At 37.7% G+C, this 14,419-nt stretch overlaps 1 protein-coding gene across 1 annotated transcript in view; it reads right to left on the bottom strand.

Annotated features, from left to right (window-relative positions):
• Positions 1 to 683: 683 nt before the first annotated feature.
• Positions 684 to 14,419, bottom strand: part of LOC127441374 (laminin subunit gamma-1) — a 125,833-nt gene continuing 112,097 nt past the window's right edge. Inside the window, exons 15-28 of the mRNA XM_051698708.1 lie at positions 14,146 to 14,299; positions 13,908 to 14,050; positions 12,921 to 13,099; positions 12,651 to 12,807; positions 11,736 to 11,941; positions 11,562 to 11,641; positions 11,339 to 11,476; positions 10,997 to 11,141; positions 10,750 to 10,899; positions 8,619 to 8,733; positions 6,911 to 7,110; positions 6,599 to 6,757; positions 6,404 to 6,503; positions 684 to 4,802 (exon numbers count right to left, since the gene is read on the bottom strand). Of these exons, the coding sequence (XP_051554668.1) occupies positions 4,546 to 4,802; positions 6,404 to 6,503; positions 6,599 to 6,757; positions 6,911 to 7,110; positions 8,619 to 8,733; positions 10,750 to 10,899; positions 10,997 to 11,141; positions 11,339 to 11,476; positions 11,562 to 11,641; positions 11,736 to 11,941; positions 12,651 to 12,807; positions 12,921 to 13,099; positions 13,908 to 14,050; positions 14,146 to 14,299 (2,183 nt within the window). The 3' untranslated portion in view covers positions 684 to 4,545. The remainder of the gene's footprint in view (positions 4,803 to 6,403; positions 6,504 to 6,598; positions 6,758 to 6,910; positions 7,111 to 8,618; positions 8,734 to 10,749; positions 10,900 to 10,996; positions 11,142 to 11,338; positions 11,477 to 11,561; positions 11,642 to 11,735; positions 11,942 to 12,650; positions 12,808 to 12,920; positions 13,100 to 13,907; positions 14,051 to 14,145; positions 14,300 to 14,419) is intronic.

The following is a 14,419-nucleotide window of genomic DNA, read 5'->3' as shown; positions in this document are numbered from 1 at the left end:
CATTTGTTGTTGAATTATGAGTCAAGAATAGACTAGAGTAGACTGTATTGATACTGAGATGTCGTCTTAAAGAGAAAGGGGGCATTGGATCTGCTCACCTGTCATTTATCCTTTTCTAATCAAACCCAAAGCTGAAGTAAATTGTAAATGTTTTTTCTTCTTCTGCAGTATGAAATGCAAAAGTAATGGGATGTAGTGTTCAAAACTATTTATAAATAAAATTATTAATAATGTAAATTATACATAGGCTACACACAGGGCCTACATGCATTAAGCAATTTAAAGCTTAAAGAACCCTTTTGTGCAAAAAGGGTTCTTTTTTGTAAATAGAAGCTTTTTGGCATAAAGGGTTCTTTGGAGCACAGTAAAGAACCCTAGGGTTCTTTATAGAACCCCAAAGAACCTATTTTTTCTAAGAGTGTATGTTCTTATAAGCTAGAACATTCATTTTTACATGTTTGAATCGAGTACAAATTGAGAATTTACTTAATATTTTCAAGTTAATGCCTACATTAACTTATTCAATGTGAAAGTGCTATATTTACTTAAAAAAATAAAAAAATAATTCAGTGCAACCCAGTCTCATGATAAGTTTAAATAATAGTATGAGATGGTGAAATCATAAGAGATTGCATGAGTTGGCTCGTACAAAAACACGACAATTAAATCACACAATTGGCGAGTCCTGTAATAACCACTGTTTATTTTCAAATGTTACGACTGGATTTACAGGCAAATATGTAACAAGCAGAGGTGTGTCGGGTCCTTTGGGGTGTGTTTGTAAAATGCCTTGAAGGAAAAAAAAAAAAAACAGGGAGGGAGGGGGAGTCTTTAAAATCTGTTACACTCTCTAGAACCAAAGGAACACAAAGACTTTGCATCAAACACATACTCTTACTAAAGAACAACAGATCACAAATACTTGATACATTATAAATTAAAAATACTGTTTTTATTCATAAACGTGTACGTTTTGCACTTATGTCCACAGTGGTAGAGAGGGCAAAGGTCTATTTGTCTACTGTTTAAGTGGCACATTCCATAGTTTAATCTCTCAATGTGACATTTCAAGTGTTGGCTGAGGAACCGCTAACAAAATTTTCCCAATAAGACCGTAAATTAAAGGCACAGTTCACCCAAAAATGACAATTCTCTCATCATTTACTCCCTCAGGCCTTCCCAGATGTGTGACTTTTATTTTCTTCTGCTGGACACAAAGATTTTTAGAAGAATATCTCAGCTCTGTAGGTCTATACAACGCAAGTGAATGGTGACTAGAACCTTGAAGCTCCAAAAAGCATATAAATGTAGCACAAAAGTACCAGTGGTTTAATCCATGTCTTCAGAAGCGATATGATAGGTGTGGGTGAGAAACAGATCAATATTTAAGCCATTTTTTACTATAAATTCTCCTCCCTGCATTCATGGACCAACAGAGCTGAGATATTATTCTAAAAATCTTCTTTAGTGTTCAGAAGAAAGAAAGAAAGTCATACACATCTGGGATGGCGTTTATGATGGGAGCATTTTCACTTTTGGGTGTACTATTCCTGTAAAGAACTACTGATAGCATAATAGTAAGAAACAAACAATCAAAAGTAAATAGATAACTTTGCTTTTTAAATCAAAAGACATCCGTTTTCTTTTAAGATGTGATGTCCATAAGCAGAACACATTTAGAAGAAGGTGAAATGGATTATTTCCATAAATTCAGCACAAGACACTACAATGATGGTTAACTAACGTTTGATTACTGTCTCAAGTAAAGAAAATCATTTCGATAAATATGAAATATTAGAGACATATGGTGTATGTTCAAATATGTTTTGAGGTGTGCAAGTTAAGGGTCAAGACAGAGGGTTCTCACTACTCATCAACGTCTGCTGAAAATGAACCACAAATAAAATAAATGATAGAGCTGATGCAGCATTAATCCATGTATACAGGAAAGCATATACACCACAGAACATATTTATATATATAAAAAAATCAGCTAAAATTTCCACATTTTATATATATATATATATATATATATATATATATATATATATATATATATATATATATATATATATATATACACACACACACACACACACACACACACACACACACACACACATACACATACATACACACACACTGGCGGCCAAAAGTTTGGAATAAAGTACAGATTTTGCTGTTTCGGAAGGAAATTGGTACTTTAATTCACAAAAGTGGTATTCAACTGATCATAAAGTATAGTCAGGACATTACTGATGTGAAAAACAGCACCATCACTATTTTTGATCAAATCTAGACAGGCCAATTTCCAGCAGCCATCACTCCAACACCTTATCCTTGAGTAATCATGCTAAATTGCTAATTTGGTACTAGAAAAATCACTTGCCATTATATCGATACAGTTGAATGCTTTTTGGTTCGTTAAATGAAGCTTAACATTGTCTTTGTGTTTGTTTTTGAGTTGCCACAGTATGCAATAGACTGGCATGTCTTACGATCAATATTAGGTCAAAAATGGCAAAAAATAAACAGTTTTCTCTAGAAACTCATCAGTCAATCATTGTTTTGAGGAATGAAGGCTATATAATGCTTGAAATAGTCAAAAAACTGAAGATTTCATACAAAGGTGTACACTACAGTCTTCAAAGACAAAGGACAACTGTCTCTAACAAGGACAGAAAGAGATGTGGAAGGCCAGATTCAGCTAAACAAGAGGATAAGTACATCAGGGTCTCTAGTTTGAGAAATAGACGCCTCACATGTCCTCAGCTGACAGCTTCATTGAATTCTACCTGCTAAACACCAGTTTCATGTACAACAGTAAAGAGGAGACTCAGGGGTGCAGGCCTTGTTGGAAGAATTGCAAAGAAAAAGCCACTTTTGAAACAGAAAAAGAAAAGGTTAGAGTGGGCAAAGAAACACAGACATTGGACAACAGCTAATTGGAAAAGAGCGTTATGGATCTTAACCCCATTGAGCTTTTGTGGAATCAGCTAGATTGTGAGGTGTGTGAGAAGTGCCTGACAAGACAGCCACATCTATGGCAAGTGCTACAGGAAGCATGGGGTGAAATGTCACCTGAGTATCTGGACAAACTGACAGCTAGAATGCCAAGGATCTGCAAAGCTGTCATTGCTGCACGTGGAGGATTTTTTGATGAGAACTCTTTGAAGTAGTTTAAGAAGTTCTGAACATTTTTTTCAAATTGTAATAGTAATTTTTCACGTTATTAATGTCCTGATTATACATTGTGATCAGTTGAATGCCACTTTGGTGAATAAAAGTACCAATTTCTTTCCATAAGAGCAAAATCTGTACATTATTCCAAACTTTTGGCCACCAGTGTATATATTATGTGGAAGTTTTAGCTGATTTTTTTTCTCCCCCACCCTCGTAAATGAATCGATGAGGTGGCTGGTTGAGTCTTGGTTTCAAATCAGCCATTCCTGAATCATTTAAGCGTATTTACACAAATAAAAGTTCCTCAGCTCTAATTTAAAATAAAAAAAGAAAAACAACAACATCCAACAAAAATAGAACATTTGCAATTATTATTAGCACCAGTGTATCAGTCTTGCTACGCAAATGTACAAAATTGCATAGTGTTGAATTTTGCTTGTTAATGTGATTTCTTTGCAGTACACCTGTAGTAAGCAGCAGCCTTTAAAAAATAAAAACACATATAAACATGACATTTTAGTGTTTAAACAGATAGCAACATGAAATGTATCAACCACGATGGGGCATTGAAATGTATGAGCCCATATGAAATAAACTAATTCATGCAGGGACATTTTGTCCACTTTATCTCAACTTTTAGTACTCAATTTATATACACATAAGCTGAAGTTGAATACTGTATGTGTATGACAAGGTTAGTACCAGATCAACCATGGGGCATTGAGAAAAATATATGTGCATTATGAACATATTAAGATTCCTTCACTGTTAGCTTTGAACGAGTAGTAATAGGCGGCCAAAGTGTTACAGATATATATACTAGCTTAAGAAGCAAACTTCCCCAAACAAACTCCTGATGTCTAGGCATATGGTTGGCTTCTGTTTGGTTCATACAATCCTGGCTAAAAACAAGCACATGATGGCCCTCCCTTGATTCTGCTGTATAGACCAGAAAGGTTTGAGGTGGTGCAGTCATGTGGGTTTACGTTCAACTCAAGAGGTACATATCACCACTTGCAGCTTGCTGTAGCACGCACGCATGCACACACGCACACACACACACATAGAGGTGATGAGCGCCATTACTTGGAGTTCTTCACGTTTCTGCACATCAAAAATTAAAAGCTGCTTTTGTCTTCAGTTTGTAAAACTTGGATTGAAAGAAAATGTGGCTTTTCTTGTAGGAATACAAACGAACAAACCTAATAAAAGAAAATAAAAACAGAGTAAAAAGATATGCAACAAAACAAAGCCTGTTTTGGTTGAGGGTGGCTTCTTGCCCATGTCTCGGACATGGTAGATGCCCATGGCATGGACAAGGGGATGGGAGTGTAAGGCAGATGCAGCGGTGAAGCATGGAGGTTAAGGCCGCTCTAGAGACGGAGTGTTGAAGCAGCCCTCTGGCAGAGTGTTCTTGATGTCGTTGAGATTAGCGATGTCTGCTCGAATCTCTCTGATCTGCCGATCGTAGTCAGTGATCATATCCTCCTGGCTCTTGGCTATGTCATTCAGCTCCTTAAGCTTCCGATCCAGCTCACTTCCTGCCATCTTCTCCTTGGCCTCTTTTAGAGCGTTGTCAATCTGATTCAGCTTGCTCAGATCCACCTTATCGATGTTGCCTGGAAAGGGACAAGGTGTTTTTTTTTTTAAATCAATATTTTTCTCCAATAGCAGGAAATTAAATAATTATCATCAATGCCGATAGTGTAATTACAGCTGATCATTTGTTACAGTGTATTTGCTTTTTTGGTTTTTATGTGTATGTAAAACCAAACCGGATTTATGTGTCTGCACTTGTCACAAACACACGACGACACATCGACCCGATATCATGTTGAACTCGTAATGGACATCTCGTGACGAATGAACAGAGGCAGAGCTATATGGCTTTATAGTAGATTTGTGAGTGCACAGGACATGTTTTGAGCTCGTACACGCACTCTCTGAGCGAGAGCAAGGAGATTTCACAGAGCACCGTATATATATATAAGAGCACACATCCAGTTTTGTGCAAAAGCAAAAGAACCTGCGAGCGCAGAGGTTTGAGCTCACACAACCGGTACATGGATGCGCTCTCGCATGACATTTAACAGTATTATAACGCCATAGAGTTATGGTCTATTAAGCTGGACTATTGTCCATTACGGCAATTATTTTAATTTATCTTTACAATACATTTTTATTGCTTTTATGTATCTTTTGATTTTACTTGGTGAATTTATAATTAGTCTCCACGCCTCCCCTGACATGCTCTGGTGCTTCCTAGTTTGAAAACCATGGGAATAGACTGACTGGGCAAGTGAAAGTGGTCATGCTGTATGTTTCGTGTTCTAGATTCAAAAGAACTGACTCATAAGAGACATTCGTAAGAGAAACAATTTCAGAGTATTTTAGTGTTCTGTCCGCATTGGCATTGGGCATTTGGGACATTCGAGAACAGCTAATGGAATTGAAAGTCATGAACTTTAAGGCACAATCTACTATTATATATTTATCAAATCACACAATGATGACTAAGACATGAGGTAATGTCCTGTACAGCTGCTTTGAAATGACGTCTGTTGTGAAAAGCGCTATACAAATAAAAATGACTTGACTATCATTTTCTTCTGGCATTTTTAAAATATAGAAGCAGTTCTGAATGAGAACATGGTGTCGGTTACCAGCCCAATGTGTCAGTGTGTGCGCACATGCAGAGCATGTATACATGACTCGGAAAGACATACTGTTTTTAGCCAAGTTTGAAGATGTTACGCATTGAGATTGGGCTCGTTTAAATACTATAATTTGTTTAAGCAAAAGTATGGCAGTTTCCATATTCTGTTTATGTTTCATTATATAATAAGTAAAGACAAAACAAAAAGCCATATGTGTATATGACTTGAGGGACCTTCACACAGAACATGTTCTCACTTTACATTTGTGCTATTTTTTTTTTTTTTTAATTGTTAATGTACATACATCAGACGGACATCTTTGGCCGTTATGTCATCTCGCTGTTTTTTTCAGCATCGCACTTCTGTCAGCAAATTATAAAGCAGTAGCTCAGAGTTGGTCAGATTACAAATGTGCAATTCTGACCTTTTAAACAGCACCTTTTTGTGTCAAGTGAGTAGTTTTTAATTAATTAGCTAGCTCCACCGGTTGAATATCGGTTATCATTATCAGCCCATAAGTTCCATATCGGTGCATCCTTTATTCTTCTGGATGTTGTTCTTACCAAGTTGACTTAATAAGTCATTGATTGTGTTCAGCACTGTCTTGACAGCATTTTTGGCTTTCCGGGCATTGCCCTCTGCTTCTTTAGCATTGTCTGTTGCCTGTGAAGAAGAGAACAGTCAATAAAACCCCAAAGACTGATTTGAGATTTTAAAACACAGGTGCTGCACAAGAAGTCAAAGAAGCCATAACCCACCATGCTTGCCATCATCATGTCTGCATCTGCCTCTGCTTTCTTCTTTTCTAGCTCTTTCTCAGCAGCAGTCAGCTGGTCCATCATGTTGTTCACTTCTCCATCCAGTTTCATGGTGTCCTCAAAGGCTTTTTCTGCATCTGCTTTTGTCTTGGCTGAGCCCTGAGAAACAAGCACATTGAATCGTGTATGTAGTTCTAGCTACACCTTGCAGAGACACTCTCTGAACAATAAAAGGACACCCCAGAACTTCTTTACAGTGTTGAGTCTGACTGATAGTTTGTTCTCCTATTAAAACATACTAAAAGTATGTACCTTCTGCACGTCATTAGCGATTTTATCAGCTTCCTCTGCCTTGGTCTTGGCCTCTTTAGCATCTGCTGCTGCATTTCCTAGCACCGCTTCAGCCCGTCGGGTCTTCTCATTGGCTTCATTGATGGTCGCATTGATTTCTGGGATTCGCTTCATGGCCTCCTCGGCAGCAGTTTTGTTGTCATTGACTCTCTTGTCGAAGTCTGAAGTGAGACACAAATATGAATTACATTGGTTTAACGTGGTAATTTTTTTAACAATGCATTTACATATCGAATTTCCATGACTTTTTCAATCGTTTGTGATTTCTGGAAACATTTTAAAGTCATTTTGACTTGCAAATGAATCAAATTCTGAAGAAGGACTCGCTCACAAATCAAACATCACTATGGCTCGTGAACAATATCTACTCTACACAAGATCTAACCAAGAGCAATATTTAGGTATTTAAATATTATAGAGCATAACTTGAAAAATTCGCTATAGAAATTTTCACGACTTTCAGATTTTGTTAATTTCCATGACTTTTCCACATTGTAAGAAATGTCTGTAATTTTAACGAGGAAAAAAATAAATAAAAATGTTACAGTAAAAAAAATTGGTTAGTTAACAAGTAGTTAGCTTAACATATACGCTAAAAGTAATAACATATTAGACAAGACAATACGTGTAATTTTACGGTAAAATATTGTAAAAAAAATTTAGATGTAAAAAGTATGATTATCCATCTAATTAAATGTAAAACATTTATATAACGTTTAACAAGAGAACACATGTTTTTAAAATACTTTTACTGTAAATGATTAAAATGACAGTAAAACAGGGGCCTGGGTAGCTCAGTGGTAAAATACGCTGGCTACCACCACTGGAGTTCGCTAGTTCGAATCCCAGGGCGTGCTGAGTGACTCCAGTCAGGTCTCCTAAGCAACCGAATTGGCCCAGTTGTAAGGAGGATAGAGTCACATGGGGTAAACTCCTCATGATCGCTATAATGTGGTTCGTTCTCGGTGGAGCGTGTGGTGAGTTGAGCGTGGTTGCCGCGGTGGGTGGCGTGAAGCCTCCACACGCGCTATGTCTCCGTGGCAACGTGCTCAACAAGCCACGTGATAAGATGCGCGGGTTGATGGTCTCAGACGCAGAGGCAACTGGGATTCGTCCTCCGCCACCCGGACTGAGGCGAATCACTATGCAACCACGAGGACTTAAAAGCACATTGGGAATTGGGCATTCCAAATTGGGAGAAAAAGGGGAAAAATAAAAAGTCATCGCTCCTGGAAATTGACACTCCATCATGTGGCCTTTTGTTGTTACTACAGTGTTTAACCATACATTTTAAAGTAAAAAGCAGATTTGTGTAGCTCCAGAATGCTGGCAAGTTAGCTTTATATCTTTTAATATAATGGCAGTAAACCGTAAAATACAGTTTAGAGGCACCAAAATGAGATCCCATAATGCCTGAAACATGGTCACTGTATTTTTTACAATATATTTCAGGCAATTACAGCTGACGGTATTTTACCGTAAATGTAGCAGATTTTTTTTTATAGTGCAGGTTTTCCATGACAGTGAGAACTCTAGTATTATAGAAGTCTATAATAGGTATTTTCCAATATATAAATCTAATCCTAATTTTTTAATATCTAAGATATATGGCAGTATTTCAACAATCACCATCTGAAATTCCAAGCCATGATGACCATAGACCCCTCACCTCTAAGGTTGTTTAGTATGTCCTGGGCTTCTTGGAAAGTAGATCGGCCTTTTTTTGCTGCTTCCTCAGCCAAAGCCTTAGCTGCATCTGCCCGTGCCAACAACTGATCAGCTGTCTGAGTGGGAACGGGGAGAAAGAAGGAAATGTAAGAAAAAGACAACGTTAGGTTGGACTACTTAAACTGCACTGTTGTCTTCAACATCTTGAGTAACTAACATTCAGAAAGAGGAATTCTACATTAAAGCAATTTCCTATTTTGAACATAAATATAGATATGAGAAGCAAATGCGAGGAGGTTTTCAAATGTTGTGGGGAAACAAATATGCAAGGTTTTTGCATGGCTGTCTAGAATACTTCACTCTGACTTGTCAATCATGGCTTTTTGCTGTAAAATATTTTTGATATAATGACAGCTAAACTGTATATTTGACTGTTGTCCCTGGTAAACAATGTCCTACACTGTGCTAGTTTCACATCTCTCATGTTTCATACTTCATGGTCTCTTTCTTCTCCAGTCATTATTACAAAATAAACCCCATCAGGATGATACAAGATCACCCTGCCAGGTGCTCATTTTGTGATGACAGCTGATTATACTTTATTCCTTACTTAACCTTTAAATAAAAGTAAAAAAAAGTAATCAAGTGCTATTGTACTCCTTACAGGTCCTTTTGGGAGCTCAACAGTCCCTGGTCACAATATGCTTGAAAGTATGGAAAAGAGCAGCTTGGAGATTCTTAAAAATATCTTTATTTGTGTTCCATGGGAGAACAACAGTCATATAGGTTTAGAAAGACATTAGGCTAAGTAAAGGATGACAATTTTCATTTTTGGGTGAACTATGCCTTTAAGCAGCTTAAAAAGCAAGTTATACTCTGAGATAAGCACAATGTTTGAGTTCATGGATCGGTTCTTTCATTAAGAGAATGACATTTAGCTCAGTCAGATTAGGATGGGACTATGGACTATGACCAGCAGTATCACTCATCTCTCATCACTATCATTATGTGGCTCCTATATTCCAACCATGTGAAAGAGCAGCTGAACTAAAAATAATGATAAAAAACCTCTCATGCTTTCTTCAAAATTTCCACCAAGTGCCAACATGACATGATAAACCTTAAGTGTTTTTAAACATTTACTTATTTCTGTTCTTTTATAGATGTGCTGAATAATTGTAATGCATGGACCTTAATGTTTTAAGGTGAAGCTGAACTTTTTCAATGTTTAAATACGTTCTCATATATTATTAAATTATAGTTCACCCAAAAAATGACAAATCTCTCATCATTTACTCAACCTCATGCCATCCTGCTGAACACAAATGAAGATTTGTTCAGCTCTGTAGGTCATCGCAATGCAAGTGAATGGAGGCTAGAACTTTGAAGCTCCAGAAAGAACAAAAAAGCAGCATAAAAGTAATCATATGACTCCCGTGGTTAAATCCATATCTTCTGAAGCGATATGTTAGGTGTGTGTGAGAAACAGATCAATATGTAATTCCTTTTTTACTATAAATTCTCCTCCCTGCACAGTAGGTGGCGCTATACACAAAGATTTGCATTGATCTGTTTCTCATCCACACCTATCATATCGCTGCTGAAGATATGGATTTAACCATCTGGAGTCATATGGCTTACTTTTATGCTGCTTTTATGTGCTTTTTGGGACAAAAATTTTGATTTAGATTTTTGGGTGAACTATCCCTTACATGGGAACACCATAAATGGGCTGATTTCCCCCCAAAAGTTTAAAGAAGAAGCAGCCTTTATTTTTTGTCACACATAGATTTTGAACATATACAGTGAAATTATTTTTTCACTGTATATGTTGGGGTCAGAGAGCGGGGTCAGCCATGATACGGCGCCCCTTGAGCAGATGAGGTCAGATAGGGTCTTGGCGGTGCTGGGGCTTGAACCCCTGACCTTTTGGTCAGTAACCCAGAGCCTTAACTGCTGAGCCACCACTGCCCTTAAACATCATGTTGCTATCAAAAGTCCAGTAATTATTTTTGCAATGCTGTTTGGTGATGCTAGTGGTGCAGAGGTTACACACTTTACCCTTTAAAAGAAACAGATTTCATAGAGTGAAGACCTAAAAAGCGATAAAAGGGGGAAAACATTTTGGATACCTGTTGTTCGGTCTTTCCTTTCTCTAGTAGCTTGCGGACTTCTGTCTCTTTGCCCCTCAGGTCCTCCCTCAGGTCATTGTACTCCTTCTCGGTCTTATCTATCAGTTTGTCCAGGTCTGATGCCTCCTTCTTAATCTTATTAGCCTCATCCTGAGATCAGAGGAATTCAAGCATATTTGATTATGGATCTATCAAGAGTTGACTGTGCAAAGTAAGCAAGACAAGTAAAAAGTTCTAAAATCAGCACCTCTAATGATTTGGTGTCAAGTGGGGGCAAGCTGGTCAGGTTAGCATAGATCTTCATAGCTTTGTTCCCAGCCTCCTCCGCTTCAGCATGCACCTTGGCAGCTTGTTTCTCTAGGTTCTTGGCCAAGTCTTTTGCCTCATTGTACCTGAGAACATACAGATAACTGCTTAGTTGTAAAACACTACTGCTTTTAACTTCAGTATACAAATGCTTACAATTAGACCCTAAACGGCAGACTGATATTTCATGCAGACTTGGGGACTTACATGTTGATGGAATTCGTAGCTACCTACTGAATAAACATCATAAAATATACTTTGGGAAGAAATGTCTAACACATACTTCCTGTTGAGTTCCTCAATGTCACTGCTTGTCTTGTTCTCGCCATCCAGCGCCTTCTTCAGCATATTATAAGCTTTGGTAGAAGTGTCATTTGCGTCCTTTGCCATCTTCTCAATCTGATCTGCATCCATTTTATGTCTGTACAAAAATCAACAGAACATGTTAAGTAAAGCGTTTGTGGTGTGAAAAAGTCATGTCATTTTTTCTCAATAAAATAACTAACTTTTCTGCCAGTTTACGGGCTTCCTCTGCCAGAAGTGTCATATTGTTTGGATCTCCAGAAGGTGTGTGTATTTTAATGTCCTATGGAAACCACCAAAAAGGATGACAATTAAGAGACTTGCCAATTTCCTGGAATATTAAGGTATACTCTCTTAGCTGGGTGTTGAAAGCTCACCACTTTACTGATCGCCTCCTTGGCTTTGTCCAGCTCCTCTCTGGCAGTGTTGATCAGGTCCTCAGCATCACGGACTCGGTTACGAGCTCTATCTGCCTGAGTGCTCGTGTTGTCTACGGTGTTTCTGATGTTCAGCAGTCTGTTCCACTGGGTGTTCAGGGTCTTGTTGATGTTGTTTAGACGATCCAAAAGACCTTTATCCACTTCTGTATGGTAATAGTAAAAGATGACAGGATAAAGTCGATTTAAAGCAAACTATCTGCTCTATTATCAAGAAAAACCATTAAATATTGAATAGACTTTTCATATCCGATGTGATTTCACAAATGTGTGATGCAAAAATTAAAATGTTAGGGGTGTAAATGTTTGTTCTAATAATTATTTTATAATCACGTTATTCATTTAAACCATACAATGAGGACTTAAAGATATTACAGCTTCATTTTCTGCTGCAGCATGACTTTCTGAAAAACTGCTTTGGAGCTATGTGTTGTGAAAAGCGCTATACAAATTAAAATGACTTAAATTGATTCGATTCAATTACTTCAATTACTATTCTTTGTTATATAATAGAATGAATTATAACATCTGAAATGTATTCATGATTTTGGTATGATTTATAATTAATCAAAAAAGACAATCGTTGATACAAAACTGGAGGTACAGAATTTACACCAGCTTTTAAATTCATAGGCTTAAGAATTGCATTTTAGGAAAGAAATGAACATGTAATACACTATTATAATTGTGTGCTATTGCAGTAATGAATTTGATGCATTTCATTTTCAAGCATTTTTATCCATAGTAAGTACAAATAACAATACAATATTATACTGCACAATGCCAATTTAAAAAAAGACCATAACACTAAACATTATTTTGGAATAATATTTTGAAACTCTTGACAGACAATACCTTTGCTAGCCTGAGCCTCTTCCAGTAAGTCCATTATTGTTTTCTCCGCCTCCTTAACTCTGTCCTCAAAGGCCTTGTCACTCACTGTATCCTGACTGTTGTCCAGATTATCAATCAAAGTCTGCAGGTCGAGAAGCTTCCGTCTCTGCTGGTTCACCTGTACAAAAAGACAGATGTATCAGAACTGGTCTCCTCATTTACTAACAAAAGTCCTTTAGGAAAGGACTGCAGCTGCTTCTTGTAAATGCATTTAGAAGATTGAGCCCTTACCTTGTCTCTGACCAGACTGTAGCAGTTAGGGCACTGCTGGCAGCCTGGGGTAGAGCGGTTATAGAAGTAATTCTCCTCACACATATCACAGCGAGCTCCCACAAAGCCTGGACGACACTGACAACGCCCGTCCTCCCTGCACTGGGTGGACTGGGAGCCTTCTGGGTCACAGTCACAAGCTGAAACAATACAAAATTACCCCCCCAAAAAAAGAAAAAGAAAAAGAAAACCAACCAAACAAAACAAAAACAAAACAAAAAACCAAACCAAACAAAAAACATGAATAGTATGAATAAGTACCAAAAGTGGGTGGTATGACCAAAATCTTCTATCTCTCAGAATGAGTAATTTTATATCACGAATAAGCCATATATGACAAAGTTTCATCCCCCCCAAAAGCCCATCAATAAAATGGTTTATATATTAGACAACCATGTTGTTTTGCCTATTTTTGGATAGCCCAGTAAATTTAATAATTTACAAATAAAAGATCATTTCAATTTTTATTTGTAACTTGATGGACAGATGGATACAGAGTGCATCTTTTGGCTCCCATGGCACTCCACACTGTGTCTACACTGCAAGTGGCTCTGTGTGACACGACAAAACTAGATCAAAACTAGACATGTGTGTCAGTTTTCAGTTCACAGTTTTCTGTTTGTTGCAAAAATTTTAAAAATCGACACAACAGCTGTTCCTTTAATGACAAGTTCTTACTTGTCTTGACTTTTTTTGGACACGTCACGCTCTGTATTTTCGGATTCTTCCAAGTTGTGTAAATAATGTAAAGCAGTCCTGCTCACTGATAGCCATGCGGAAATACAATTACTGCAGTATACACCTAAAGCAGAGTCTCTGGACCTTGACACATTTCTACCATCACAAATACAGCATCATAACACTCCAGCCCTCTAAACAGTTATTCTGCATTTATTACAATAAGAGTTCTCAGGAGTCCTGTTACACAAATATAGCAGAAAATCTTACGTTTGCACCCCGAGGAACTGAAGCCGAAGAAGTTGACCTCACAGCGCTCACAGTGTTGACCTGTGACCCCAGGCTGACATTCGCATTGACCGCTGACAATGTCACACTGGCCATTTGTGGAGCCAATAGGGTTGCAGTTGCATCTGTGGAAACAAATGACGTTTTAAAACAGGTCTGCTAACCTTTAATATCCAAATTCTGCATTATTTTTAAAGGAAGAGAGAATTCAATCAAATACCGTTCACAGCCCTTGCCGCTTTGTAGGTTGTAGAAGCCGGGCTCGCATGCACTGCAGTCTCTGTTAATGACGTTGGGAAAGCACTGACACTGGCCTGTTACTTGCGAGCAGGTGGTCTGCTGGTCTACTGTACCGTATGGTGAGCACGAGCATGCTGCAGAGGGAAAAAAAAATACAATAAGGTTAAATAAATAAATACTGTATGTAAAAAATGATTTGGTATTACAGAAGTGAGGGTGGATCTAGAACATTCTACCCAGCTGGAAAATCTAGA

The sequence above is a fragment of the Myxocyprinus asiaticus genome, chromosome 5, assembly GCF_019703515.2.
Source record: "Myxocyprinus asiaticus isolate MX2 ecotype Aquarium Trade chromosome 5, UBuf_Myxa_2, whole genome shotgun sequence".
NCBI classification, from domain to species: domain Eukaryota; kingdom Metazoa; phylum Chordata; class Actinopteri; order Cypriniformes; family Catostomidae; genus Myxocyprinus; species Myxocyprinus asiaticus.
Note: the sequence above shows the minus strand (reverse complement) of the source record. Positions and strands in the feature narration are given on the sequence as shown.